Here is a 26,144-nt window from a genome sequence, read left to right as displayed (position 1 = left end):
AAGGTAGCTTTTCCACTGACATCTTTCCACAAAGAAACCAGAAGGCTTTATTTAGTAATTTTCCACCTCTCAGAGAGAAGAGCTCTGTTTCACTTTGCAAAAAAGAGGACAACAGTGTAATATTTGGAAAACCCTTTGGGAATTATAAATCCACTTCATTTTGTCACACTGAGGTCCCAGAAAAGGAGAGCAGCAGTTCAGGGCAAGGCATGCTCATACTGGTACTCACTGGGCAGCCAGTGCCAGGTTAACACTTGGAAGGTGCTGGTTAAAAGGATAAATCATCCCTGCAGTTCCCAGAAGAGGCAGAAAGGGACAACAAAAAAGAACCTGATACTGCTCTGCTGAAAATGTGAATGTAGGCCACCAACAAACAACTGGAACTCCCAGAATACTCACTGGGTACTCAAAAGCCACATTCCTGATTGTATTAAAGCAAGACCTGAGAAGCTGGAGATGGAGGTACAGGGAAAGAGAAAAAACTCCCAAGTCCTTTACCCACCTTGCCCTTTTACAGCTCCTGCCTTGACTGTTATTTATAACTCCTTAAAAGCTATTTCTCCCTGTCTTATCATTTTTGCTCTGTTCTCCCAACTAATCACCTTCCTAGAAACCAAAACCCACTTTTTTTTTCCGCCCCTTACTCCATATGGCTCAAGATTGGGGTCACCAAATCAATCCTGGTTATTGCTAAAAATAGGAGCTTCGGGAGCCTGAGACCCAAAACATGCAGCTTTGCTTAAAACCCTCTTATACCCTCAAGTGAGAACATAAGTTGCTGCTGAGCAGCACAGAACTTGCAGCAAAGCGTTGAAAACCCTGTCAGTTAAAAATGTAACAAATGAAGTCTGAAAAGCAAACCAGGAATATTGCATATCTAAGCCCTGTATCAGGTTCAGCACCCTCAAAACTTGGGAGACAGGGGAACTGTCCTGGCTTCATCAAGCAGTTTGCTTCTGAAAGCAAAGAGCCAGGAAGGGAACTCTGCATTTCCACGTGCTGTGCCCTCTGCCAAAGTTACAGGGGGGAAAACCTAACCACAAATAACACAGTGAAAAAAAAAATGAAAATAATTTAACTGCCCTTGTGTTTGACAACAAGCAGAAAAGCTCCCACAGTACCCAATGGTTACAGACAGGTACTCAAGCATCATTCCCAACCATTTTGCATAAAGAACTGGCACAAACAGGATAAAACTTAAGTATTTCCAAAAGTCAGAGGTGACAGCACTTACACTGGAAGGGGAAATCCAAAGGTGAATGTGATCTACAGCATGATATGGTGGGTACCACACAAAATAACCGTGTCAGTTTTTAGCTTACAGGGACCAAATGCACCAAATACACCATTTCTTAAAGCAAAATGAAGAACCAAGGAGTTGCAACCTGAATGTATTATCCTCTTAGTGCAGCTTTAGAGCAATTGTACAAAAGAACAGCTCTCCAAGTACAACTAAAGTGTCTGTTCCTAGTTAACCCTTTCACCTGTGTTTGGAAGTGTCTGTACCAAGCCCTCCAGTACACCTGAGACACACTCAGATTTTATTTTACCTTTAGATTATATAAACCCCACTTGTTTCTGATGGGAGGGGTCATACACAGTGTAGCACACAAAACCAGCCCTGCTCACTTTGTCAGACTGGAATTTTTTTGCTTCCCAGCATGGAAATGCAGTGGAGCAGGTGATGGGAAGCCAGACCACGCAAGCCCCAGCTTCCCAAATTACATAAAAAGGGAAGAGTCCATCCAGGAGACTTCCAAAGACTAGGTACAGACCGGCTCTGAGTCACAAACCCAAGATGTTTGGCTGCTCTGGGATTCTGAAAACACTTCCCCAAGGCAACCCTCTTCCAGGGAAGTGCTAAACCTCCTCAGCAAGTGCTGAACTCCCTGTTTATGTAGCCTGGCAGCACAAAAGAAGCTGCAGAACTTGTCTTGCCCTATGCAAACGCTGAAACCAAAATGATCTCCCTAAATAATGAGCTTCCCATTTATTTCCTAGAGTCCTTAAGGTACCAGAAGTGTAAACCAAGCTCCCTGGTAAGAGTCTAAACTGCACATCTCCAGCTACAAACCTGAGAAACATTTCTTACTATGCTAAATCCAGCAGACTTGCTTTATATATATTTCTTTCCTCCATGTCATATATTCCTGGCTTGCTTTGATCTCAACCTCTTCACTCTCGCCTCAAACCTCACTGGAATAGTTTCCAATCCTTTTTGTGCTACACCCTCCCCTTTCTAAATAAAGATTACACAGGACTGCACAGTAGGAATGGGTGCAGAACTAAGAACCATCCTGCCTGAGGAGAGGGACTTGGGGGTGTTGGTGGATGAGGGGCTGGACACGCCCTCACATGTGCTGGGACACAGAAACCCCCCCGTGCCCTGGGCTGATCCCACAGTGAGGGCAGCAGGGGAGGGGGGGTTCTGCCCCTCTGCCCCCTCAGGTCAGACCCCCCTGCAGAGCTGCCTCCAGCTCTGGGGAACAACAGCACAAGGACATGGAGCTGCTGGAGCAAGTCCAGAGGAGGCCACAGAGCTGCTCCAAGGGCTGGAGCCCCTCTGCTCTGGAGCCAGGCTGGGAGAGCTGGGGGTGTTCACCTGGAAAAGAGAAGCTCCAGGGAGACCTTAGAGCCCCTTCCAGTGCCTAAAGGGGCTCCAGGAGAGCTGGAGAGGGACTTTGGACAAGGGGGACTGGCTATAAAGTGAAAGAGGGCAGGTTTAGGTTATATATTAGGAAGAAATCCTTCCCTGTGAGGGTGGTGAGGCCCTGGCCCAGGTTGCCCAGAGAAGCTGTGGCTGCCCCATCCCTGGAAGCGTCCAAGGTCAGGTTGGACAGGGCTTGGAGCAACCTGGAAGGTGTCCCTGCCCATGGCAGGGGGTGGAATGAGATGAGCTTTAAGGTCCCTTCCCAGCCCAAACCATGCTGGGATCCTATGAAAATGTGAGTCAGCTGCCTGCAACCCTGGATGCTACAGCAAAGGAGACCAGACAAAATATGAAGCTCCCTGCAAAAGGTTGCTTTAGCTAAACTATCTGTACATTCAGGTTAGAAAACCTCAAGCAGAAATTATCCACCAAGGATAACAAATAGGGATTTGTTCCCGTTGCTTGAAATGCAGAGAAAACCAGACCAACAATATGCTGCAAAACTGGGTATTATGGATGTTCCAATGTTTTGACAAGACAAGACCTTTCTAACATTACAACACTTGCATAAATTTCACGAAACCAACGAACAGTGCAGCTGAACTCCAGAACTGCTTTTAAAACAGCTTAGCATTATTTAATTCATTATTAGGAGTTTTGAATGAGTATGACAGGCATTAAAATACTTCTGCATTTACAGCTTGAACCCAAGGTAGGTTCTAGTTAACTACCACAAAGCTGTTATAACAAACCATGGGAAAAAATAAATGCAAGAGTGCTCAGTCAATATGGTATCTGCTCAGGTTTTAAAAATGCACTCAGGCATCTGTTTTTGCAATCTCCTGCTGTACGCCTTCACCGAATTATTTCAGTCTGCCTTTGGTCTGCCATGATGTCTGCTGGGAGCCTACTGCATTGCCAAAATCCTTGTCAAGCTCTTTTCTAGGCATTTAAGATCAATTTTCTCTTTAATTTCGAATATATTCTTTGTCAGTTTTACCAACCTCCCAGAATTAAATCCTTTTTCGCCCACTTTTAGCAGCTGAAGTTTTGGACCGACTGCATCTTTTCATGCCCTCCCTTTTCTAGTCTCTGATATTCCCCTTCCTCTTATCTTCTCATGCCTTCAACATGCTTGTTACAAAATGCATTTAGTGTAGGTTTCCCACCAACTGCAGGAGCTCCAGGAGAGCCCCCATGAGCCCTGGGTGTACTCACAGTTAGCCAGGAGTCACCAAACGTGAGAAATAGTGAGTAGCTGCACTAAGCAGCACCTTGGTTCAATTGAGTCCTTAATGTGCCATTTTCAAACATATAATGTAAAACAAGCCTACAGGAATTAGAGCAACATGAGACCACTTTTTCTGGTTTATTCAAACCAGAGCAGGACATCATGATCTAATTTTCCTCTACAGAAATGTCTCACACTGCAAATCTCTTCAGCTTGTCAGGTACTGTATTGGGCACTTTCCTCCTCCTCTGGAAAATCTGTTGTTTCCCAACATCCCTGCCCTTGATTTTGCTTTATTATATCAAAAGGCTTCTAACCTGATGCAAAGTGTCCCTGAGACTCCATCTCAGGCACTGACATCCCACCTGCACTCCCCAGGAGCAGAGGACAGACCCGATGCCTCCTCCTCCAGCACACCTGCAAAGCAGAGCTCTGCTCTCCCAACCTGCTGTAACACCAAAGCCATTCCCAAAGGATCAGGGCTCTCCCATCCCACAGGGTGCCACGTGGGGTCATATTTCCTCACCATCTGCCTCCAGACCAGAGCCCACTGCTCACACCTTCCCCCCACACCCCCCTGCCAGCAGCCCCAATGTGACTGTGCTGTTCTCCACTGCACTCTGAACAGCAGGGGGGGAAAAAAAACCCACCTTGCCCTCAAAAAAACTTACTGTTAATGACAGCAGATCTACAGCTCCTGACACTGCACGGTGATGAAATGATGAAGAACCTTTGTAGCCTCAGCAGTTACTGTCTTTTTCCTTGAATGAGCCTGCGTCAGTGCCTCAGTGGTGACTTCACACCGTGACCCAAATAAGCTTTGAGCTTATCAACAGGGCGTGAATTTTTATCAGTCTACAGTAGTTATTTTACAAGGGGATAAAGACTTTCAAGTTTTGACACAGACTGAATTGATATTTAGTTCAGACTCGATCTCCTTCAACCCCCAAGCAGCACCAGACATGAAAAAAGTGTTTGACTTGGAGTGAAAATAAATTTAACATAGCAAGTAAGATTTTTAAAGCCGTGCAAATAAAGTTGCAGATAATTACAACGATCTGAATGACTGGATATCATAACTGATATGAAGCTTTGATAACTCCTCCGTTATGTTTTAACAGCCTTTCTGCTTCCTCCAACTTCAAACAAGTCAGGTTTCATACTCCAGAATCAACTGGGCAAAATGACAAGTCACTACATTTATTACTAAATACTGCCAAGGAGCTTGTTTGGAGAAGTCTGACTGAACACCTAAAGACCATCCTCAAACATCTAATGGACTGTGTGCAGGATCAGATACCAGACTGTGGAATTACAGACCAGTCAATCCAATTTCAGCCTCCAGACAGCAGAAATCTGCTTGGAAGTGCTCAGAAATAAAGAAGGGCTTGGGGTAAGGAGGAACCAAGCTGTGTGGGCTACCTGTGCTTTGCTACAGCTTGCCCACAGCAAGATGACCTTCTACTATAAAGTTAATGAGAACCAAAGGTAACTCTAGAGGAGAAGGAACAAATGCAGTTTTCCTAACTTCAGTAAAGCTTTTAACACTGCCCTATACAAAAAAACCCCACCCAAATGAAATGTCATTAATGTAGCCAGGTGTAGCATGTGCATGGTTTTCAAGAGCTGCAGTGCAGGAACAAGCAGTGGAAACAATGAAATAAGATCAGGAGGGTCTCTGACACCGATGAAACCAACTCTGGTTTGGTTGAGAAGATAAAATAGGACTTGTGACAGCACAACTAGGTGAGATGCCAGTTCATAAGAACATCCAAGAACTCCATGGTTCAGGCAGCAAAGGAGTGCAAAGCAGCAGTGCTGCAGCAAAGACCTGAGCACCAGAAAGGATCCCAGTGGATGAGAGTCAGTAATGTTTTACTGTAAGAAACCATTTGTCTCGGGATGCAAACAGGAATGCCATATGCAAGACACATTGAATGATCCTTCCACTCCAATGAATCTTGGTCGGGTCCCAACTGGAAGTGTGTCCAGTTTTACACATCACACTCCCAAAAATGTGACTGAAGCTCCACAGAAACGATCAGGAACAGCCAGGAAGAGACAACTTACCAAAAACCACCCTGACAATTAACCTGGACAGAAAGGCAACACCCTCCTCCCCGCTCTGAATTGCATGGGTAAAAAGAATAGAGGTTAAAAGATAGGAAAGCAGGTTTAGATCAGATTTACAGGAGAACTTTCCAGCTACTAGATATGCAGGAACAGTTTATCTAACTTTGAATCTTAACAGTGGGAGCTGCGGAAAGTTAAGAAGAGCCTGAACACTCCGGCTTTACAACCTGAGGATGAATCACAGGGGTTGCATTGTCCTTCACAATGCAAGTCTCTACAACTGACTCCTCTAAAACAGTACCTGCAGCAGAAGAAACAGCTCACTGTGAAGGCACAAGTGCCCCTCATTCACGAATTTAAGGAGATATAGTCTTCACACAGTGGTCTGTTGGAATGTCAGCACCGGCACTTATCGCCTCTTTACCTGTTCCCTGAGATCTGGTGGAACTCGGCGCAGTTTCCAAGGATAAACACATTAGTCACACTGCTTGTGGTTAAGTTTCCTATGAGGGAGTTGTAGGAGGAAGGAGAATAGCAATGGTGGGGAGGAGAACAGAACTTTGAACATTCTCCTCGATGCTCAGCCCACACTCCTGCTCCAAAAATGCTGTATGAAACCATTCCTCAGCTTTATCTGGGGACCATTAAAAATCATGTCAGAACACAACCAGTGCAATACGGGTGAGAAGCAAGTCAGAAACAGCATTGCAAGGATAACAGGAAGGTTTCTCACTTGCCCTTCTAAGAAGAAACTAATCTTAAGAATTAATGGAACTAATTTTCCTGATTTTATGGTCATTTCTATTCTGGTTTCCACCAACAGAAAAAGCCATGTTCTGTTTCTAGCCAGGGAGTTAGTTCCTTCTCCTTCATCCAAGTAGAGGATGAAGAGAACAGCACTAAACCAGCACCACCTAACTTAATTTGTTTTTATTTCCACTTATGTCCAGCTTTGAATAACCCAAGCAATTTTAAGTCATCAAGAATGGTTAAGAATTCTTCTCACTTTGCCAGAAATTCCTGAAAAGGGAAGAAAACTTGCTAAGAATTGAACTCACATGTTGGTGTGCTGAAGAAACGCTGCAGATTTCATGGGGAGCAGCCCAAGCATCTATTTCAGATGATAAAATAGTCTTTAAAACCCAAGCACTCCGTGGTGAAATTATTACTACACTGCAGTCTTTGGTTTTCCAACTGCTTGCTTAAAAATAAAGATATTGCTAAGGTTAAAAACCAGCAACTGGAAAAGTCATGTTCTTCATTAGCCAACAGTCAAGCACCACTCCATAACCAGGATTCTGTCTGCCTGCTCTGGAGCACTGAAGTGATTTTCCAACAACTACCAACTGGAAACTGTGGGTTTGACACAGATCTGCTTGACAGACTGGCTTTTTCCAGCTGTTCTTTGTCTTGTTTCCTCTCTTCCAACCCTCCTTTCTGTCACTTCACCTGAACTCTGCTCTGGATCCAGGGGATAAGCCAGTGTGCAGCACAAACCTGACAGTTTTCTCAGCAGAACCTTCAGGAAAAGTTCGATTTCTGACACGCACATTTTCCCTTTAGGTGTTTATGCAAGAGCTTTAAAAATAAGCCACGCAAGTGTCAAAAACCTACTTCCAGTTTAGTAAGCTTAAATCCATAGGTGAGGCTGACTCAATATATTCTGAATTACATTAACTCTGGAAAAATCACTGGTAATTCAACAGCGATCTCCTGCTAGAGGCAGGAAAAAAAGCTGCTTCCCACAAACCCTCAGGATTCCACTGGGCATTTACTGCACCAGGTGAGTGGTGACCTGCCCTGCAGTTCCAGCAGGTCCAGGCCCATTCCTTTATCATCCTGAACTCACAGGGTTCAACAGCACTTGGACTATCACCTTTCCTTACACTGACAACTCCACATCAATAATAGATAACAAAACTCTGCATATGCACTTTGGGATCCTTCCCTGCCCCTTCAAAGCACCGCGTGTGGGAGAAGTTCTGTTTTCAAAGATGTCACCGACAGACTTGCACAAGCCTGTTCAAACCACAGCATCGTTTTTCTAATGACTTACAAGGAATAGACACAAGTCAGGAAATGGTTGTACCTATCCTTCAGGTCAAAGAGGAATTGTTCTGTTTCATTAAGTGTCTCATGGGCTATTATTTGTTGAAAAAGAAACCAGTTCCTCTGCAGCAGGGCCTAAAATCTTTAAATTAAAACTGGGATACAGATTCAACAGGAGCCATAACCTCAGTCAGAAGGATCTCCACCTTTCACTTGCTTTGAAGTGCTCTACTCCTTCCCAAGTAGACTTTCACTCACCTACGTAAGCTCCCACAGAATTAGAGATACTCAGAGGCTCCCTCACCATTTAATTGTCTGGATGACCCTCGTTAACCAAACAAAAATTAAGGAGCTTCCAGGATACACCTGTGATCTGCAATCTTCCCTCATGCCAAGATCTCCTGCTCTTGGTCAGCTTCATGCCAGGCATGGAAGTCACAATAAAGACACTTTCCATCTATGCCCAAAATTTGATCGTTGACCTCCAGACATCTAAGTCCTGTCAAACACCAAATGTTTGCACTGCTTACCAGCCATTTGGAATTGCTATCCCAGCTGCTGGCATTTAACACCTTGCCTGCTAACTCTGCACAGGAACAGCCTCAGGCACATGACCCATTTTAACTTGCTTGTCAGAAAACCCAAATTCGGGGGTGGAATTTGTGTGGAAACACACCAAAGGCAGATTAACCCTGCGATGAGAATGCTCAGGTGGCACAGGAAGCACGTCTACAACAGAGACCCACACTTCATCCACAACTCATCCCAATGAGCACCTCCCTGGGAGCTCACAGAAGCCAGGTCCCTAATTCCCACTGAACTCCAGCAGGGTTTTCCCACACTCTTGTAGGCTCCACAAAAAAAAGTGCTTCATTCCAGAGAAAGCCTCCAGTTTTCATTCAGACAGTGTGGATGCCAAAGCTGCTTCTGCTTAATTAACAGAGGCAGACAAGTTCAGTTTTGGTTTCAGACTGCAAAATCTGCACCTACTAAGGCACAAATTTTATCTGGGACCACTTGGTCTAATGGAAGGTGTCCCTGCCTATGGCAGAGGGTGGAACGAGATGAGCTTTAATGTCCCTTCCAAGCCAAACCAGTCTGTGATTCCATGATTCCATGACTCTATGATTCCCCTAGAGCAAGGAGCAGAGGAAGCTAACCTCATGCTGCAAGGCAAAATCCACCTCAACAAAAGCAGAACACTAGGACTGAATATTATCTGCAGAGCAGAAAGGAAGGAGAGAGAAAGGATGAAACAACGAAAACTAGTGGGGAATTGGCGTGTTAACAAGGCAATCCTTCCTTCTAGGCAAAATTTCCCCATGGACATAGATCAGTCTCCCGTGAGCCAAGATCCCTGCCCTTCTCCGCACTTACAGGCCAAAGCATCCCTGACCATGATGCTGCAAGAGAAGCCGCTCCAGAGGGCCGGTGCTGGAGCAGCCCTGGAGCAGACAGACCCTGCCTCGGCTCCCGCCTGGCCTGGCAGGATCAGACAGGCATTTTTATCAGCGCCGCAGGATGTTCCTTGGAGCAGGAGGCTCGGCTGGACCAGCCTCTTGGCCCCGCTCCGCTCTGCCACTAATTGTCATGCACTTGGCTGCGAACTCACCGGGAGGAGGCACCGCGCTGGATTTAGCTCACGCTATCCTACAAGGAACAGAGGAGGCTTGGGGTGTGGTGGGCTTTTTTTTTTTTTTTTTTTTTTTAATTCCTTCTTTTACGCTCCTATCAGAAGGACCTCTCCAGTTGCTAAGGAACTACGGGGTTTATTGCATTATAAATGATTTAAGGCGGCCCGGCAGATGCGGGTTCAGTAGGCGGGAGGAGATGAGGAGATGTTCCATTTTACCGGCGGCACGAGGCGCCTCAGGAGGAGCCGGGGCGGGGGGGGGGGACGAGCCAGCTCCCCCTTCTTCTCCTTCCCCCCCCTTCTCCCCCTTCCCCTGAGCGACCCCAGGACACAGGGATCCCCCCAAACCCCTGGGTCGCCCCCCCACCCCCGGGGTTGCCCACAGCCCCCCCGCCGCCATAGCAACGCGCGCCCCCCCTCCCTTCCTCCCTCCCCCCGCCGCCGCCCTCCCTCACCGTTCTGCGCCGCGGCGGGTCCCGGCAGCAGCGCGGCCGTCGCCAGCAGCAGCGAGAAGGCGGCGGGCAGCGGCCCGGAGCGCGGCATCCTCCTGAGACGGGGGCAGGAGGAGGAGGAGGAGGAGGAGGAGGAGGAGGAGGAGGAAGGAGAGGAGGGTGAGGCGGCGGCGGGAGCGGCGGCGGCTCCGTCCGTCCTTCTCCGCCGACCTCCTACCGCAGCGCAGCGCCCGCTCTCGCGAGAGCTGCCGGGGGCGGGGGCGGTGCCGGGTGTGAGGGGGGCGGGAGGGAGGGGGGCGGTGTCACCGCCGACCCCGCCCGGCCCCGCCGCCATGATGCCGCGGTTCGGCCCCTCCGCCTCGGCCTCACCGCTGCTTCCAACCCCTGCCTCCTTCTGCCCGCCGAGCTCCCGGGACGGCGGCGGGAGAGAGGCGCCAGGGCGGCGGGGAGCTAACCGTGCCCCGCCTGAGGCTGCCGTCCCCTCAGGGGCGCCATGGCGGAGCCCGCCTGAGGGATCCGTCCCCTCAGGGGCGCGAAGGGCGGGATGGCGGAGCCCGCCTGAGGGATCCGTCGCCTGAGAGACAGAGATCCATCCCCTCTGGAGCGCCCCTCCAGCGGCGGTGTGAGGGAGCACCACACTCCTCGCTTCTGTTCTTCGTGGGCTTACAATACTTGCAAACCGAGGGCAAGAGCTCTGCTCGTACCTTAAAATTGAGAAGTTCATGTGCCGTTCTGCAGGGACTGCAGCCTGTCAGGGGAACCCGAAGTCCATCCCAAATTGTTCAGCTTCAGGGCTATACACCCAGAAAAGACTAGAATTATTTTAAACACTATCCGTCACGGCTACTCTTTCATATAAAATAAAGTGTTTTTTCAAGGGCCACGTCTGTTTTGCACAAGTAGGAAAACAAGGCTGCGTGAAGCAAAGGTGTTTGCCCCATGCTAGTGGTGGAATTGGGGGCAAAAAGCACAAAGACTCACGACTGGCTCACTGGCCCAGCCACGTGTCCTGAAAATTGGCTGTAGATGAGCTTTGGGAGGGATTTCTCTTACTTTCATAAATCACAGGTACAGGTCACTCCTTGCACTGTGGTTGCTGTGTTCTGTGCTGGTGGTGGGAAGATACAAGACTTGCAGGAGATAATGGGACAGACCAGCAGAGGACACTGGAAAAAAAACAAAAGAAGAGCAGAAAATCCCTCAAAACCAGATTTCCATCTTTCTGCAGAGTCCTCAGTTTCCAATCCGGAGATCTCTTTGGGCCCAAGTGTGCCCACAACTAGGGGTGGAATGGGAGGTGGGTGCAGCATTGTGGTAACATCCAAAACTGTCCTGATTTCCTGACTTTGTATCCCTGATCCTTTACCTTGCCCAGGTCATTCGCAGCTGATGGTTAGCAGACTCCAAGTCCTTTTATTGCAGCTGTGACTCACTGAAAACAAGGATCAGACACACCTTTTCCATGAAAACCCTGCTGAACTGACTGCCCCAGCGCTTCAGGACTTGGATGAGGATTGTAGGCTTAGTGACTGCAGCTTCCCAGGGCTGAGGTCACTCGTGAGGAGCATTTTTGGGCATGTGCTGGTGCCATACGTCATCCTGGCTGCCCCTGCCTCTCCAAGGATGCCAGATTTGATGTGCATCAGAGATTCCACTGCGCTGGAGAATTTCCATGGTGCATTTCCATGACTCACTATTCATGCCAGCTGATTCATCTGTGTGACACTACTGTGTGTTTTCTTGTGGTGTGGAAACATCCTCTTTTATCCCCCTCTGTGGAGCAATTCTGACAGTAGCCCTTGCAAACCAGACAAAATGGGGAAAAGGATCCAGAAGTCGTGGCTTTGCACAGCGGTGTCCTTCTTCCTGCTCTATGCATGCTGTTTTTCCAGCTGAATATTAGCTCTGGAGGATTTTTCTCTAACTCTCCTCCTTGCAAACACCCACTCGGTATTAGGCCTTACCTACACTCGACTGTTTTCCAAGTTTGGAACTAGTTAGTGCTGTGCTTTTCTGCGAGCAGGGTTTGGATCTGCACAGTAATGCTCGTTCCGTAACCATGGCAGCTCAGGGTGACTCACGCTGCCACAGGCCTGGGCCCAACTTAGCAGGAGGATTATTCTCCCCTCTGTCACCAGCTCAGCAGGCTGAGAAGCTGGAGCTTCTCCCCACAGTTGCATAACTGAGCCCTCAGGTTGGCGTTCCTTCGGGGACAACGCCAGGACACGGTGCCCTGCTGTGCCCTGGAGCCTCCCTGCCAGGCTCCCATCGGAGCTGGTTCCCCAGCCTGGTTAACGAGGGTGCTGCACACACTGAGCTGACCTGTGGGTTTGGGATCAACACACGTGCTGGGAACATACAACACAAGAAACCCAAAAAGGTGACGATGGCCAGGAGATGTGCTGGTGGATCTGATCCGGAGCTTGCTGTTGCCTTCAAGAGTCTGTTGGCATACATGAAGTTCCCACAGATCTCTAATATATATATATATTATAAATATATATATATATATTCCTGCCATGGTATCCAGCCATAATATAGGGTAAAAACCTGTTCTGCCATGCATGAGTGAATCCTCTTGCAACAACTTGTATTTATAGGGGATTTCTGGAGGAATTCACCAGCAATAGCTTCAACATAGTGGCTGGTAGTAAGGAAAGGCCTGTTATTCGACCAGATTGAGTCTTTGCAGGCTGATGGATGATGTGTTTGGCTAACTTCCTCATGGCAATTCCTAATTTCATGAGTGGCAGGGGAAACTCAGCCATGGCAAAGTTTCCAAATCTGTGCATTTTCGCTTCAGTCAAGACCCATCTTTTCACCTGGGGTGTCTCAATTTTGATTATTCTCTGCTTATTCCTTAGGACTTCAGCACAAGGACAGAAAATCTCAGAAACAAAACAAGCAAAGGGGAAGAAAAAAACCACCATAATCAGCAGGAAATTCAGGAGAGAGTTTCAGTTCTCAGAGAGTAGCAAAGAGGTATCGTCCTTTTTTTGTGTGGGGGGGGAATCTTTTGAGCTTGTCTTCTTGCAACTGGAATTGTTTAAGAGATCCCTGTTATTTCCGTGTATTTACTGATATGCTTTGGGACTTGAAGGAAGTTTTCATAGAATGGTTTGGGTTGGAAGGGACCTTAAAGATCACTCAGTTCCACCCCCTGCCATGGGCAGGGACACCTTCCACTATCCCAGGTTGCTCCAAGCCCCATCCAACCTGGCCTTGGACACTTCCACGGATGAGGCAGCCACAGCTTCTCTGGGCAACCTGTGCCAGGGCCTCCCCACCCTCCCAGGGAAAGATTTCTTAGCTTTGCCTGACTTGCAGTGACCCTGTTTGGAACCTATTACCAGTTGAAAGTGTAGGGTAGGGTATCAAACACTCGCTGACGTCCAACAGCAAACCTCACCTTTTGCAGCTGAGAGACGCTGGATAACATCAGTTAATGCTTTGAGGGCGACATGCCAGGGAAAGCACCGATCCCAGGAGGTAACTCCGACCTTATGCATGTGATTAATGTGTATTAATCTCCCCAAAGGCACAATGGCAGGTGGAGAACTACCTGAACCTAATCAGATAACAGAATGGAGCCACCAAACAATGGTGACACCGCCACAGTGAGTCACCAGAAAGGCTCTCTGGCTCATGCAGGCAAGTGCTGCACAGGTGACCCTTCCAGTTTTCATCCTGAAGAGCCAGAAAAAGATTAAACTGCAAAATTAGCACTCTGAGGAATGAGAGGCGAAGGAAAAGCTTGTCAAATCACAGAGCGACATGCTCCGAGGGATAAGAGTCAAAGGAAAAGCTGCTGAACCCAGAGAAAAATGGGATTTAAAAAAAAGAAAAGAAAGATCTCAGGGTAATAATAATTAAAAACAAAAAATCTAGATGTGCTTTGTTATTTAGCAGAAAGCTGACTTGACACATCTCAACCCCATGGGTGATGGCAGCTTGGTTATTCCGAGCCATCTCCCATCCTCCTCCTACATGTTCAAATATTCCTGTCAGAACTGGTCAAAATGTTTTAACTTGATTTTTTTTTTATTTTGTTATTTCTGAGCAGAAATGTCTTTTCATGCAAAACAAACATTGTGACAGAAAGGGTAACTTTGGTCAGGATGATTTGTAATGTAAACAAGGAGTCCAGTGAGAAATATCATCATGTTTGACATCAGCTTTGTTATGACAGAAATCTGAAGTTTGTCTAACCTTATTTTCTGCAGGAAAGGAGATAGAGGGACAAAAAGAAATCAAACTGCTTTTTTTTTTCCTCCCCTCCCCCTGACCCAACCCAAAATTATTTCTCTCAATTGCAAGTTTTTCATCCATCTCAGCTACTCCATAATGTTTTTCTCCACCCAGTTTTTTAGGGAACTGGGTCCAACAACTTAGTTTCCAGTTACAGACACACAAGAGCCATTCCCTGACCTCGTTATCCTGAGGAAAAGGATATTATCCTGCTGCTTTTTTTGAGAGCAGCTCCATCCAGCCACAGGCAGGATGTGTGGGGACAGCTGTCCTGCGCTTCAACTTGCTCTTGCATGCTGTGAGTCCTGGCAGGGGGCTTCCTAGGAGGCACAGGGGAAAGCCTGAACATCTGGAGCAATTTTCGGGCTGCAGAGGTGAGGCTGTGGGTGATCCATCAGGACCAGACGGCAGGTGGCACCCCTGGATTAGCACAGGGCTCGCTCCAGCCAGGCTGGGCAGTGCCTGCAGCTGGGCTTCAGCTTCACCCTCCATGAGCCACAGTAGCAGGGATTTGGGCTCTTTTGCTGCCATGCAGGGACATCCCTGTGTCCTGGGGCTGCTCCCCACAGGCCAGACTATTCCCATCGCATTTTATTTGCCTGGGGACTCAGCTTGGCTTTGGACAAGGGGTGCCCACGGCAATCGGGGGTGTTGTGCCAGGGCACTGCTCCCAACGGGATAGGGAAGTAAAGGGAACACCATGGCTGGCAGGGAAGGACCAGTGCCAGGGTACCTGAGTAAGGAGAGCAGGAGGCAGCCGGGGTCAGCCAAGAGTCCCTGTCATCCTGCACGTTCACAGCAGTAGGGCAGGCTGGAGGAATCAATCCATAGCTCAGGATCAATGCTGGTGCAGGCAGCCACAGCCAGGTGATCCCTAGGCAGGTCCAAGGGGACAAAACAGAGCTGAGCTCAAGCTGGGAAATCAGTCTAGGTCAGGATTCACATCAATAGGGCCTATAGCTGCAGGTATAACTGGGACTAAACTAGAGACCAGCACCCCAGAGGCACAACTCAAACTGGGACTAACCCTGGGCTGAGCTTAAATGGGCTCCCAAGCTCATGGGCAAGTGTGGCTGGGAGTCCCATCCCAGGCGGGACTGCTCAGGGCCATCAGTGCCCCCAGGACTTGTCCCTCAGCCTGCAGGCACTGGTTGCTCGAGAGGTAGAAGAGCCTGTGCCATCCCCAAAGTGCTGTCTTGTACATCAAGGGACATCTCAGCGAGCCATGTGGTCCCTCTTTTTTTCCCCAGGGATATATTTGGCTGTGCCACCCTGGCCCTCTGCAGCGGAGGTCATTTGGTTTGTTCAGCCTGGAGGAGACTGAGGTGAGACCTCAGTGGGGCCTTCAACATCCTCATAAGGGGCAGTGGAGGGGCAGCACTGATCTCTGTGGGGACCAGTGACAGGACCCCAGGGAGGTAAAGGAAATCGCCTGAAGTCGTGTCAGGGCAGGTTGAGGTTGGATATCTGGAAAAGGTTCTTCCCCCAGAGGCTGGTTGGGCACTGAACAGGCTCCCCAGGGCCGTGGGCACAGCACCAAGGCTGCCAGAGCTCAAGGAGCGCTTGGACAACACTCTCAGGGACAGGGTGGGATTGTTGGGGTGTCTGTGCAGGGCAGGAGTTGGACTGAATGATGCTGATGGGTCTCTTTTAACTCAGAATATTCCGTGATTCCACAATTCTGTGAATCCCTCCTGGGCCCGTGGGGGAACACCCCGTTCAGGTGCCCTCGGGGCCACTCGTTCCCGGGTGGGGCTGGAGCAGCTCCGTGCCCGGCCGTCGATGGCAGCTGTGCTATCATGGCTCTGCATCGACCGCCGGCTCCCGCCCCGGCCCCGCCGGGCACAGCCCAGCCAGGCAGAAACGCCGATACCCATCTGCCTAAACGGCGGGGATTCCAATGAAATGGAGACAATGAGCCTGCGATCGGCGTGGGGGTGAACAGAGGGAACGGCCCCGCCGGGAGGTTGTTACTGAGCTGGCAAACAACAGCCCCGGCAGCACAGGCTGCTCGGGGTGGTACCGCTGGTTATCGCATCTGTTCTATCTGGTGCTTGTTTTCCACATCCCCTGCGGGTCATCCTTTACCAGCTAAATCAAAATTAAAGGTATTATCCAGCCTTTACAGTGTGGTAAATGGTAGAATTGGATACAATTTTCCTAGTCCTGCCTGATGCATGTTAGATTAGACATGGGTTTCTCTAACCTTAACGGCTCTGTCTGATCAGAATTCTGTACTGCCCTGGGGCACATTTATTTTAGCCAATGATGCAATGGTTTAATAAAAGTGATTTGGTGAAACCTGAGGCTCCCTTCTCCCTCGAGAGTATGACACCCAAAATAAATACAGTCTTGAGAAAGAATGGGTTCAGCCAGGGGGGCACAAATAGACTTCAATGGCCTTGAGCAGCTTCTTGTGGGACCCCCAGCCACTCACACCCCCTGCCCATTGCTCCATATAAGCTCAGAGCCAGTAGATCTCTTGGTTTGAGCTGGAATGTGGATAAGTCAGTTCTACCTTGGGCTTCCAGACTGGTTTTATTGGAGTGGGATTAAGTTCTCTCGTGGAGAGAGGCCCTGTCTCCTGTCTGAGCAATGAGGAGGGATGTGCTGGTGGCTGAAATGGGGTTTTTCATGTCCCCTGCTGACAGGTAGGGTGTTCCTGGCATCCTGTGAGACCCCGAGGCATTGGCAGTGCAATGAAAAGGGCCATTTTCCTGATGCATTTGGCTCTTTGGGAGCTGGAAGAAGAGGGATGGAGCATGAAAACCTTCCCAAAACTGAGGTTGACGCACCAGACCCAGAAACTTTCTCCCAGCTGGATGGGGATAGCAAAATCCTAGAGTCATCTAGACTAGCCAAAAAATATTGTTATAACCCCTGAGAAGTGGATTCAGGGCTGGGGCTGTGCTGGTTGGTGCCACGTGTTGAGGTGTCCTGTGCAGGGCCAGGAGCACAACTGGGATATTCCATGGAATATCCAACTTAGGATATTCCATGATTCTGTGCCCTGCTAAGGCCTGGAAATGAGCTAAATTGGGAGAACTGTGCATTTTTCGTGGAGATTTTAGGCTCTGTGTGCATGTTGGGGATAACATTTGGCCTTCAGACTCTTTTGAAAAACGAGCTACTGAGGAAGCTGCGGTGGAGGGGCTTGGGAACAGCTTCTGGAGGCACGAGCTAAAAGAAAAGCAATTTATGAGGAGAATATTTTTTTATCAGTAGGAGAAAATGAACAATGGGGATAACAGTGAGTGACCAGGGGCTCGGCTGAGTATCTCCTGTATCTCCCCTCCAAAAGCTCGGAGGACTGTCAATAGGGGATGTTTAATTGATGGCAAACATTACTGCTGGTGCAGAATCTGAGCTGCTCCAGCCTGAGCAGGGAAGGCTTTTATAGCAGCGAACAGATGAGCATTGTGAAAGATGACTGTGATTCTTTGGGCATTTCTGGGTTAGATTGCAGTAAAATTGCAGCAAAAAGCAATTTTGCTTTAATCAACTCTATAACAAAGCCCCAACATAGTAAAGAGCAGAAGGCATCAGAAGATAGGAAATTGTCAGCCTTGCTGGAGCTGAAAGATAAGATTGTACTCCCTACAGCTACACTAAAAGAAGATAAATTATCCATAGGGGCAATTCAGAAAGAAAATAATGTACAATTAAAGTTGTTTGAATTACAGTTTTGGGGAAGAACGGGTGGAGGAAAAATCCAGTTTCAATGGAAAGTCTGAAACCTCCTTCCCATGTGCTTTTAGAAAGGAGAACTAGTTTTGGGAAAAGAAAAAAGAAAAAGATGATAAATTGGGCAGGGCAACCTAGGGAACAGCAAAGGATGTGTCTCTCTAAGGGACCTTAGAGAGAGATGTTGAGCCTGGAGGGGTGTATGCATGGGAAGAGAACTGGCTCTGAGCTTGGCAGGAGCAAGAGGCAGGTCTGGGAAAGATTGAAGAGTGGCAGGAAGGCTGGAGATCTCATCTCCGGAGGTCCCTGCCAGCAGTCCTGGCTGGTTTGCCTCTCCAAGCCTGTGGCTGGGTGGGTGGTGGAGGATGGCTGTGCTCCAGCAATCCTGGGGTGCCAGGAGCAGAGGTGGAGCTTGTGCAGCTGCGACCAGGAGCATCTCTTCACCCCCCATCCCCTCCCCGGGGTCTCCAGGCTCCAGCACATGGTGCTGTACCCTGAGATGCTGGTGGGCTTTGGGAATGGTTTCCAAACTTCAGATAAACCTCGGTCCCAAGGCCATGTGGTGCTCAGAAAAAGCCGCCGAGGAGGGTGCAGAGGTATGTGGTTATTTCAGGCTGACATCTGCCCTTCTTTGGGCTTGATTTGAGCAGAGTGCAAACAAACCACAGGGTAAAGGTTAAAAAAAGCTGCCAGAGGAGTGTGTTTGCACGAGCAAACTGTCCTGGAGGTCCCTGTATTCCAGTGGGGGGGCTTCCCCTGGGCACTCTGCAGGGCAGGTGGGACCTGTGGCCTCATCCCCAGGTGGGTCCACGCCACAGACCTCCCCCGAGGCCCATCAAGCTGCTGCAGAAGCGTGTGGGAGCAAACAGCTGATCTTCAGCTTGTCGTGACAACGTCTTTGCCTGCCTTTGTGAGTGGGAATCTCCTTGTGGGACTGTTCCTAAGCAGGCAGCAGGATATCTGGGAGAAAGTCGGTGTATCCTGTGCTGCAAGATCCCCTAAAAAGCTGACGGTTCCTCTTACCGTCCCACCAGCCACCTGTTGAGGGGGCCCTGCTCCAAGCAGATGGTGTGGGGAGGACTGTGATGGGGATAATGGTGTGAAGGTGGCATCTTGTGCACGATGCATTTGACATGTTGCCATGGGACAGCTGCAATTTATGAGCCGAAAGCATCAGCTGCAGACAAGCTTCGTAGTGACTTCTGCAGTTGCCATCTTCCCTTCCTTGCTGGCAGCTGCCTTGGAGGAAGAGAGGAATGAGGAGGAGGAGGAGGATGCTGGTGCTGAGATGGAGGAGCTGCTTTGGGAAGGGCTTTTCTTGGAAAAAGCTCTGTTCTGTGAAGCACAGGGTGGGCTCCAAAAATATGTGAGCCTGGAAATGTGGTGCACTTGAAATCAGCTGCTCTGGGAGCAGCAGCGTGGGGGTTATTCCATCTCAAGGCTTCATTTCCATCGGATCATCCCTTTCCCACCGCTGTAATAACTCCTTCTCCCCTGTGAGCTCCTGGGAGATCTGTGGCACAGGTTATGGCTGGGATGGAGCAGTGGATGGGTGGCCAGGACGTGTGCTGGCACCCTGGGTTGTGTGTGCTGCTCTGACTCCTGATGAATTCCTACCCAGGCTGGTAGGGGCCAAACCACCCCTTCAGCTTTGACCTTCCTTCAGACTTAAAGTTTGCTAGTGCATTGCTGGGGAGAGGAGGGACAGCCACACACTTAGTTTTCCTAGCAAACTGGGCTTGAAAGGGATATTGGGAGTGTCTAACATCAGGGACACCAGTGGTGTCCAAATATAACCAAAATATAACCTTAATCATCCATGGTGTAAACAGCCAGGAGTGTGAGGCTGCATTATATCCTGAGACTTTGGATCTCAGCTCCTGCCTGGGAGGTGCCCACCAGTGACCCCAGCAGCATCCCTACAGCAAGGGCACCACGATGTTTTGGGGGAGAATAGCATAAAGCTTTGTGCTGGAATCAGAGTCATGGAATGGTTTGGGTTGGGAGGGAACTTAAAGCTCATCTCATTCCGCCCCCCTGCCATGGGCAGGGACACCTTCCACTATCCCAGGTTGCTCCAAGCCCCTGTCCTGGCCTTGGACACTTGCAGGGATGGGGCAGCCACAGCTTCTCCTGGCAGTCATGTTGTAAATAAAAGTGTTGAGTCAAGCAGTGCCTGGGGAGAGCCTGTGCAGCTTTGAGGCTCAAACATGTGTGCAGGTAAGTGGGGAGCAGAGCTGTCCTCTGCACCTCATCCCGTGGGTGAGTGGGCTGAGTCCCTGATGCCCGGGAATAGTTTGTTCCTCCATGAGGGCTCTTTTGAAGTTCCACATAGCCGGGCTGTGGTGTCACTGCCTTCCCTGGGACGTGGTGATCCCGTCCTGCAGCTCCACTTTGGCACTGCTCAGGTATTTATTCCACTTGATTTCCCTCGAGGTTGGCTGTGCTGTTGCTGCAGTGCTGCTTACATGGAGTTTACTTGTTGTTGTAATATGGGGCTTTGAGTTTATTGAAGAAAAGACCTTAAGGAAAGGTTTTAGAGATAACCCTTCTTTTTCCCAAACCATGAATTGATGAAAGGCATAGTGAAAGTAATCTTGCAGAGGTGTTGCTGGGGAAAAGAAAAGCCTGGTGACTTTTCTCTGATAAGAAAATACCTTACTAATATTTACAGATAGCTGGGCTGCTCTGAACTGAATTAATTTCCTGGGAGATCAAAATGCAGCACATGCTTTGTAAGTGAACCAGGAACCCCTGGCTCCTGTCTGCTTTTCTGTCAACAGATGATTTGTCTGGTGTGGTCAGGAGACAGAGCCCTCAACACAGCTGGGGGACACCAGGTAAATGGCACCCAGGTAGGAGGTGGCCCCGTGGCAGTGTTTGAAAAGTTGTTGTCATCAGAAATCAGTGAAAACTGTGGGGATTGACAGGAGTATCCGTCAGGTAAGGGGGGGGGAAATGCATGGATGTGATCTTTGGCACCTCCTGCCTCTGCCATGTGAAATTTGGGAAGAAGCTGCCAGAATTGTGGGGCCTTCACCACGTGTTAGGATGGGCTCTGCAGCTTCCCAGTGCTGCCCCAGCCACGGCTCAGCCTACACTGCAGAGGACACATAGACCAGAGCTGGGGTGTCCAGTGGTCCCAGTCCCTTGCAGGACAGGGAGGTGCCTTTTGCAAGGTAGCAGTGCTGGATTTGGGGCATTTCTCTGACCTCAGGTTTTCCAGGTGCAATGTTCCTGCTCCCTCCCAGGCTTGGCTGGAGGAGGATGGGGGGGAACAGACCCTGGCTATCCCACTATGAGGCTTGTTCTGGGACAGATGAAGGGCTCTGGTAATGGTTGGAGCACAGAGGGCTGATGCCTTTGTGAGGGTGGGGGGTTAGTTCTCATATTTCTTAGATTTGGGGGGAAAACACCCCCCCTTTTTGCCTTCTTCACACTGTCCTTGCTGCTGATGAGTCCCAGCCTTCCTTAGCTGCTGGAGAGCAGAGGTGTTGGATGCTGATGGCAACAAGGCTGGGTGGAAGGACTGGGCAATGCCTGGGAAGGATGTGGAAACAAAGCAGGAGGAAAGGAGAAGGAAAAGGCCTCATTTTCCATGTGTGGGGGCAGGGAAGTCCTCTCCAAGGGCCTGGAGCACAGCTCAGCCTACCAGCTGGCTCTTCATCCCTTCCTGCCCCAAAGGCAATGCAGCTGGAACAAAGAGGAGCCTTTTCATCCTACAGTATCTGCTCCAAGGCAGGCTCTGGAAAAACCTCTGTGATCAGGGCAGAGTCATATCCCTGCTCCTGAGGGGCCCTGGGGCAAGTGAGGAGGCAGGGAATGACAGGGAATGACGTGGACTTAAACCCCCCTTAATGTGCTCTGACTCTGCTCCTGGGAAAGGGATCCACCAAGGATCTTGCCTGAGCTGTGCCCAGCAGAGCAGAGGTCTGGGGAAGGGCTCCAGGGCAAGGATTGCTCCCACCACTGCTGCAAATTTAACACCATTTTAAAAAATAAACACCTTTGGGGCTGGAGAGGCTGCGTGGGCTTGGCTGACTGCCAGGCACAGCAGGCAGGAGCCTGCCCTTGGCACACACATGTGTTGGGAAGGCTCTCCTAAGCTTTCTTGGGAATGCAGACCCCCGTGTTGTGGGATGGCCCTGTGCTCACCCTCCCTCATTACCCCTTGCAGACCCCTCATGATGATTTTGCACCAGTTTGGGCAAAACTAAGTCAAGGTGGTTGCAGTGTTGGCTCTATCCCCACTCCCCAGTGCGTGTTCCCACCCTTCCCTTGCACTGGGGCTCCCCAGTGGGGATTTGGGGTGCTGATCCTGATAAATTGTTAATTTTGCAGTGGGAATAGTTATCTGCAGTAGTGGGAACACAGCACTGGCAGCCCAGTCCTCTAGCACTTCTAGCTATTGGCATCCTGGGTTTTATCCAGATTTTAGGATGCATAAAAGCTCCCTGAATTTAGGGAAAACCATCTGCTGCAGCTGGTCTGAACTGAGAGACAGATGAAGCCTCTGAACCTCCATTTTGGGCATCTCCTAGTGGTGGGGGCTTGCTGGGTCTGAGTTTGGGAAGGAGAGGGATGGTGCACACCTGGGTGCCACCAGGTGTAGGGTCAGGGTCGGCTGGGTGTGCACTGCACCTGGGAACTCATCCCATTTTCACCAGGTTCCTGCTGGGATGGTGCTGCATCTGGAGCCCGTCCTGGGCTCTCAGCCTATGAATGACCCTCGTGTGCTGCGAAAATGCCGAGCTGCCTCCAGAGCAGCCTCTGCCACACACAGACCTAAAACATCTGGTGAGTGACTCACTGGCCCCAGCCCCGACCCCGTGTCTCGGGACAGCCTCATCCCACGTGTTCCAGCTCTGCTCCTCTGAGTGAGCGGGACTGAGGTTATCCAGACGCAGCCTCAGCAAAAAAGTCTTGGGTGTCCCAGCTTGGTGTTGTGGTGCTGGTTTTCTCTTGGGACTGACTCACTGCTCGGCCTCCAAAACCCCTTCCTGCTCCTCCAGACCCTTTGTTTTTGCCACTGTGACATTCCCTGTACTTGTTTGAGGAGCCAGAGCTGTTTTCCATCTGTCCGAGGATCCTGCAGGACAGTAGCTGCACCCATGGAGGTGATGCAGTTACCACCATGTGAATCCAGCTGATGTTTCCAAAGGGCTCCAAGAGGGATGATCAGGATAGAACAGGTTGCCCAAAATAACTGTGGCTGCCCCATCCCTGGAAGTGTCCAAGGCTGGGTTGGATGGGGCCTGGAGCAGCCTGGGATAGTGGAAGGTGTCCCTGCCCGTGGCAGGGGGTGGAACAAGATGAGCTTTAAGGTCCTTCCAACCCAAACCATTCTGGGATTCAATGATCTTGGCAGGTTTGGGGGATGGAAATTGGCACATAGCCAAGGTGGGATTTACCCTCCATCCCCCTGCCTTGTGCTGAACCCACCCTGAAGACGCTGAGTGGAAATACAGGAGAGCCTCCTGGGCATCACATGTTTGATTCCTACATGTGCATTCCACCAGCTGGAAACTGGTGCTGTGCAGCACGGGAAGGGGAAACATCCACACAAGCCTCTCTGGGATGCCCAGAGCTCACCCACATGCTGTGGACACCTTGTTGGGAGGCTCTGGATTTGCCCCAGCACATCCATCCGTCCTCTCCATCTCTCCCTCCTCCCCTCGATCGAATGCTGGCTGAGCATGAAATTAAACTTGCAAATTGCAGCCCTTTCTGTATTTTTTCGGGTCATTATTATGCACATTTCTTATGCACATACCTTGGGTACTGCAGGGTTTGAGGAAGAAAAATCAGCCAAAAATAATCATTTGGAATGGAGAACATCTACTATTTCAGTTCCTCCCTGGAAGCCCTTTCATTGTTAATTATGAGCAGACTTGCAAGCAGCACATATTTTAATTTTTAGCATGTTTTGATGTTAAAAATCTGCCTTTGTTTCCAAGATCCTTGGTTTTTCCTGGGTTTCTATTTAACACTAAGAAAGCTCCAGGTGCTCAGATGCTCACTTTGTACCTTCAAAGACCAACAGAAGCAGAGAGGCACTTGTGGCTAAGATATCAAAGCTGTGATGCTGCTTTTATCGTGTGAACTGTTGGGAGAAGGGACAAAGTGATGAGGCTGTGATGGTGTGAAGCACTGCCTTGGGGACTCCAAAAGAGCTGGAGAGGGACTTGGGACAAGGGCCTGGAGAGATGGGCCAAGGGGGAATGGCTTCCCACTGCCAGAGGGCAGGGATAGATGGGATATTGGGAAGGAATCCTTCCCTGTGAGGGTGGGGAGGCCCTGGCACAGGTTGGCCAGAGAAGCTGTGGCTGCCCCATCCCTGGAGGTGTCCAAGGCCAGGTTGGACAGGGCTTGGAGCAACCTGGGCTAGTGGAAGATGTCCCTACTCACAGCAGGGGATAAAATGGGATGATCTTTAAGGTCCCTTCCCACCCAATCCATTCCATGATTCTTTGACATGGCTCCTCAGCCGGAGCTGGCACAGGATGGGATCACGGAGCTGCTCTGCACACCCAGCACTGCCCATTGCAGGCTGGGCATGGAAAGAGAAATCTGTTTGATTTGCAGGGCACATCTGTGAATTGAGAGCAGGGCTCCCCATTTAGTCACAGCCTTCTGAAGCACATTGGCCTCATCCTTTCCCGTTCCTGCTGCTCTCCCCCTTTGGTGCCGGGGTCAAGCCGTGCAGCCTTTTACCAGCTCCAGCACTGCAAAATCCTTCCTTGCCTGCAAGGGGGTAAAAGAAATGAAATGGTTTTAAATATAGCATGTCTTGGGTTATTTTTACTCGCCTTTTAATTTTAAGCTCTCCAGGTTTGGTTGTTCCAGCTTTCCTCTGTAATCAAAAGGGTGAGGAGCTTCCTTTGCTCTGGAGCAATGAAAGACCCAAACCTCCCACACAGGCACCTGGCTCTGGAGCACAGACTGCAGCTGATGGAGCCCTGGGAATCCACTGGATCCTTGGAGAAACAGTAAGAGCTGCTGGTGTTGAGAAAATCATGTTAAAACCCAGAAACTGCATCCTTTGGGGAAACATCTGTTGTGTGTATGCTGCTGAAAAATCACCCGGCTCCCTCCCAGTGCCCTGCTCTTCCTCCTCCTCCTCTTCTTCCTTCCCTGCCGTGCTCTCTTCCCAGTCTCCGTGCGGATGCATCCCTCCATGCCTGTCGGGAGCAGTGCTGGGTGTCCCGAGGCCCTATAAAAGGAGACATTGTGTGTGTGGGAGCGTGGGAGGAGGCTCAGCACTGGAGCTCTGCCCCGGCCAAAAGCGATCTACTGGGCTGTGGGAGCGATGGTGGGGACCCCCAGAGCCCAGCTGGGCTGCACCCCCTGGAAAGCAAACTCCAAAAGGTGGTGAGAGGGGTTTTCCAAGGAAACCGTGCTCCCTTTGGGTGGTTGATGCAGGAGGGAGGCTGCCCCGATGCTTGTGTGACTGAGGTCTTGCTGTTCTAGATGGGGGACTCTCATGGGTGTCCCTTTCCAGTGCCATGGCTCCCAAATATTTGGGGGTTCCCCCTCTAGACCCAGGCAGCACTTTCTGCCCAGCACAGCGTGGGGTTGCTGGTGCCTCTGGGCAGCTGGTGTGGGTAAATCATTAGCCAGGTTTTTCCTGGGAAGCAGCCTGGTCTCTGCAGGGCAAACTCAAGCTGCCTTTTGTTCCTGACTCTGTGCACCCCATCCCGAATTTGAGGTCTCCAAAATCCCTGGTTCACGCACCCCAGTCCCCTGGGTCTGCATCTCCCACCTCTGAGGGTTGGCTCCATGCACCCTGTTCTCCCAGCCCTGTGCACCCCCACACTCCCTACGTCTGTGTACCCCAATCCTCTGCACTGGTGTGTCCTGGACCCCCAACTCTGTGTATCCTAACATTCCCATCTTCCTGTGCTCTGGTCTCCTGGCTCCATGCACCCCTGTGCCATGGGTTATGTGTACCCCAGTTCCATGCACCCCAATGCCCAGGCCATGTGTATCCCAATCCCCTGGCTCTATAAGCTCTGCTTCCCCAACTCTGTGCACCCCAATACCCAGGCCCAGCATGTACCCCAGTCCCTTGGCTGAATGCACCCCAATGCCCTGTCTCAGCGTACCCCAAATCACCTGGCTCAG

General features: G+C 50.1%; 1 protein-coding gene and 1 long non-coding RNA gene across 5 annotated transcripts in view; one reads left to right on the top strand and one right to left on the bottom strand.

Annotated features, from left to right (window-relative positions):
- NPTN (neuroplastin) overlaps positions 1 to 10,437 on the bottom strand; it is a 46,410-nt gene extending 35,973 nt beyond the window's left edge. For all 3 annotated transcript variants that reach the window (XM_064668573.1, XM_064668574.1, XM_064668576.1), the window contains exon 1: positions 10,092 to 10,437. In XM_064668573.1, coding sequence (XP_064524643.1) covers positions 10,092 to 10,422 — 331 coding nt within the window. In that variant the 5' untranslated portion in view covers positions 10,423 to 10,437. The remainder of the gene's footprint in view (positions 1 to 10,091) is intronic.
- A 140-nt stretch (positions 10,438 to 10,577) lies between these two features.
- LOC135420777 (uncharacterized) lies at positions 10,578 to 13,975 on the top strand. 2 transcript variants are annotated; one of them, XR_010433726.1, is made up of 3 exons: positions 10,578 to 11,763; positions 12,953 to 13,070; positions 13,507 to 13,975. It is a non-coding gene; the product is annotated as an uncharacterized LOC135420777 (long non-coding RNA). The 2 variants fall into 2 exon arrangements; XR_010433725.1 differs by having other exon boundaries at positions 10,578 to 12,468.
- The last annotated feature ends 12,169 nt before the right edge of the window (positions 13,976 to 26,144 follow it).

This window comes from Pseudopipra pipra, chromosome 12 (genome assembly GCF_036250125.1).
Source record: "Pseudopipra pipra isolate bDixPip1 chromosome 12, bDixPip1.hap1, whole genome shotgun sequence".
Lineage (NCBI taxonomy): Eukaryota > Metazoa > Chordata > Aves > Passeriformes > Pipridae > Pseudopipra > Pseudopipra pipra.
The sequence above is the reverse complement of the archived record's forward strand: the minus strand, read 5'-3'. Positions and strand labels throughout refer to the sequence as shown.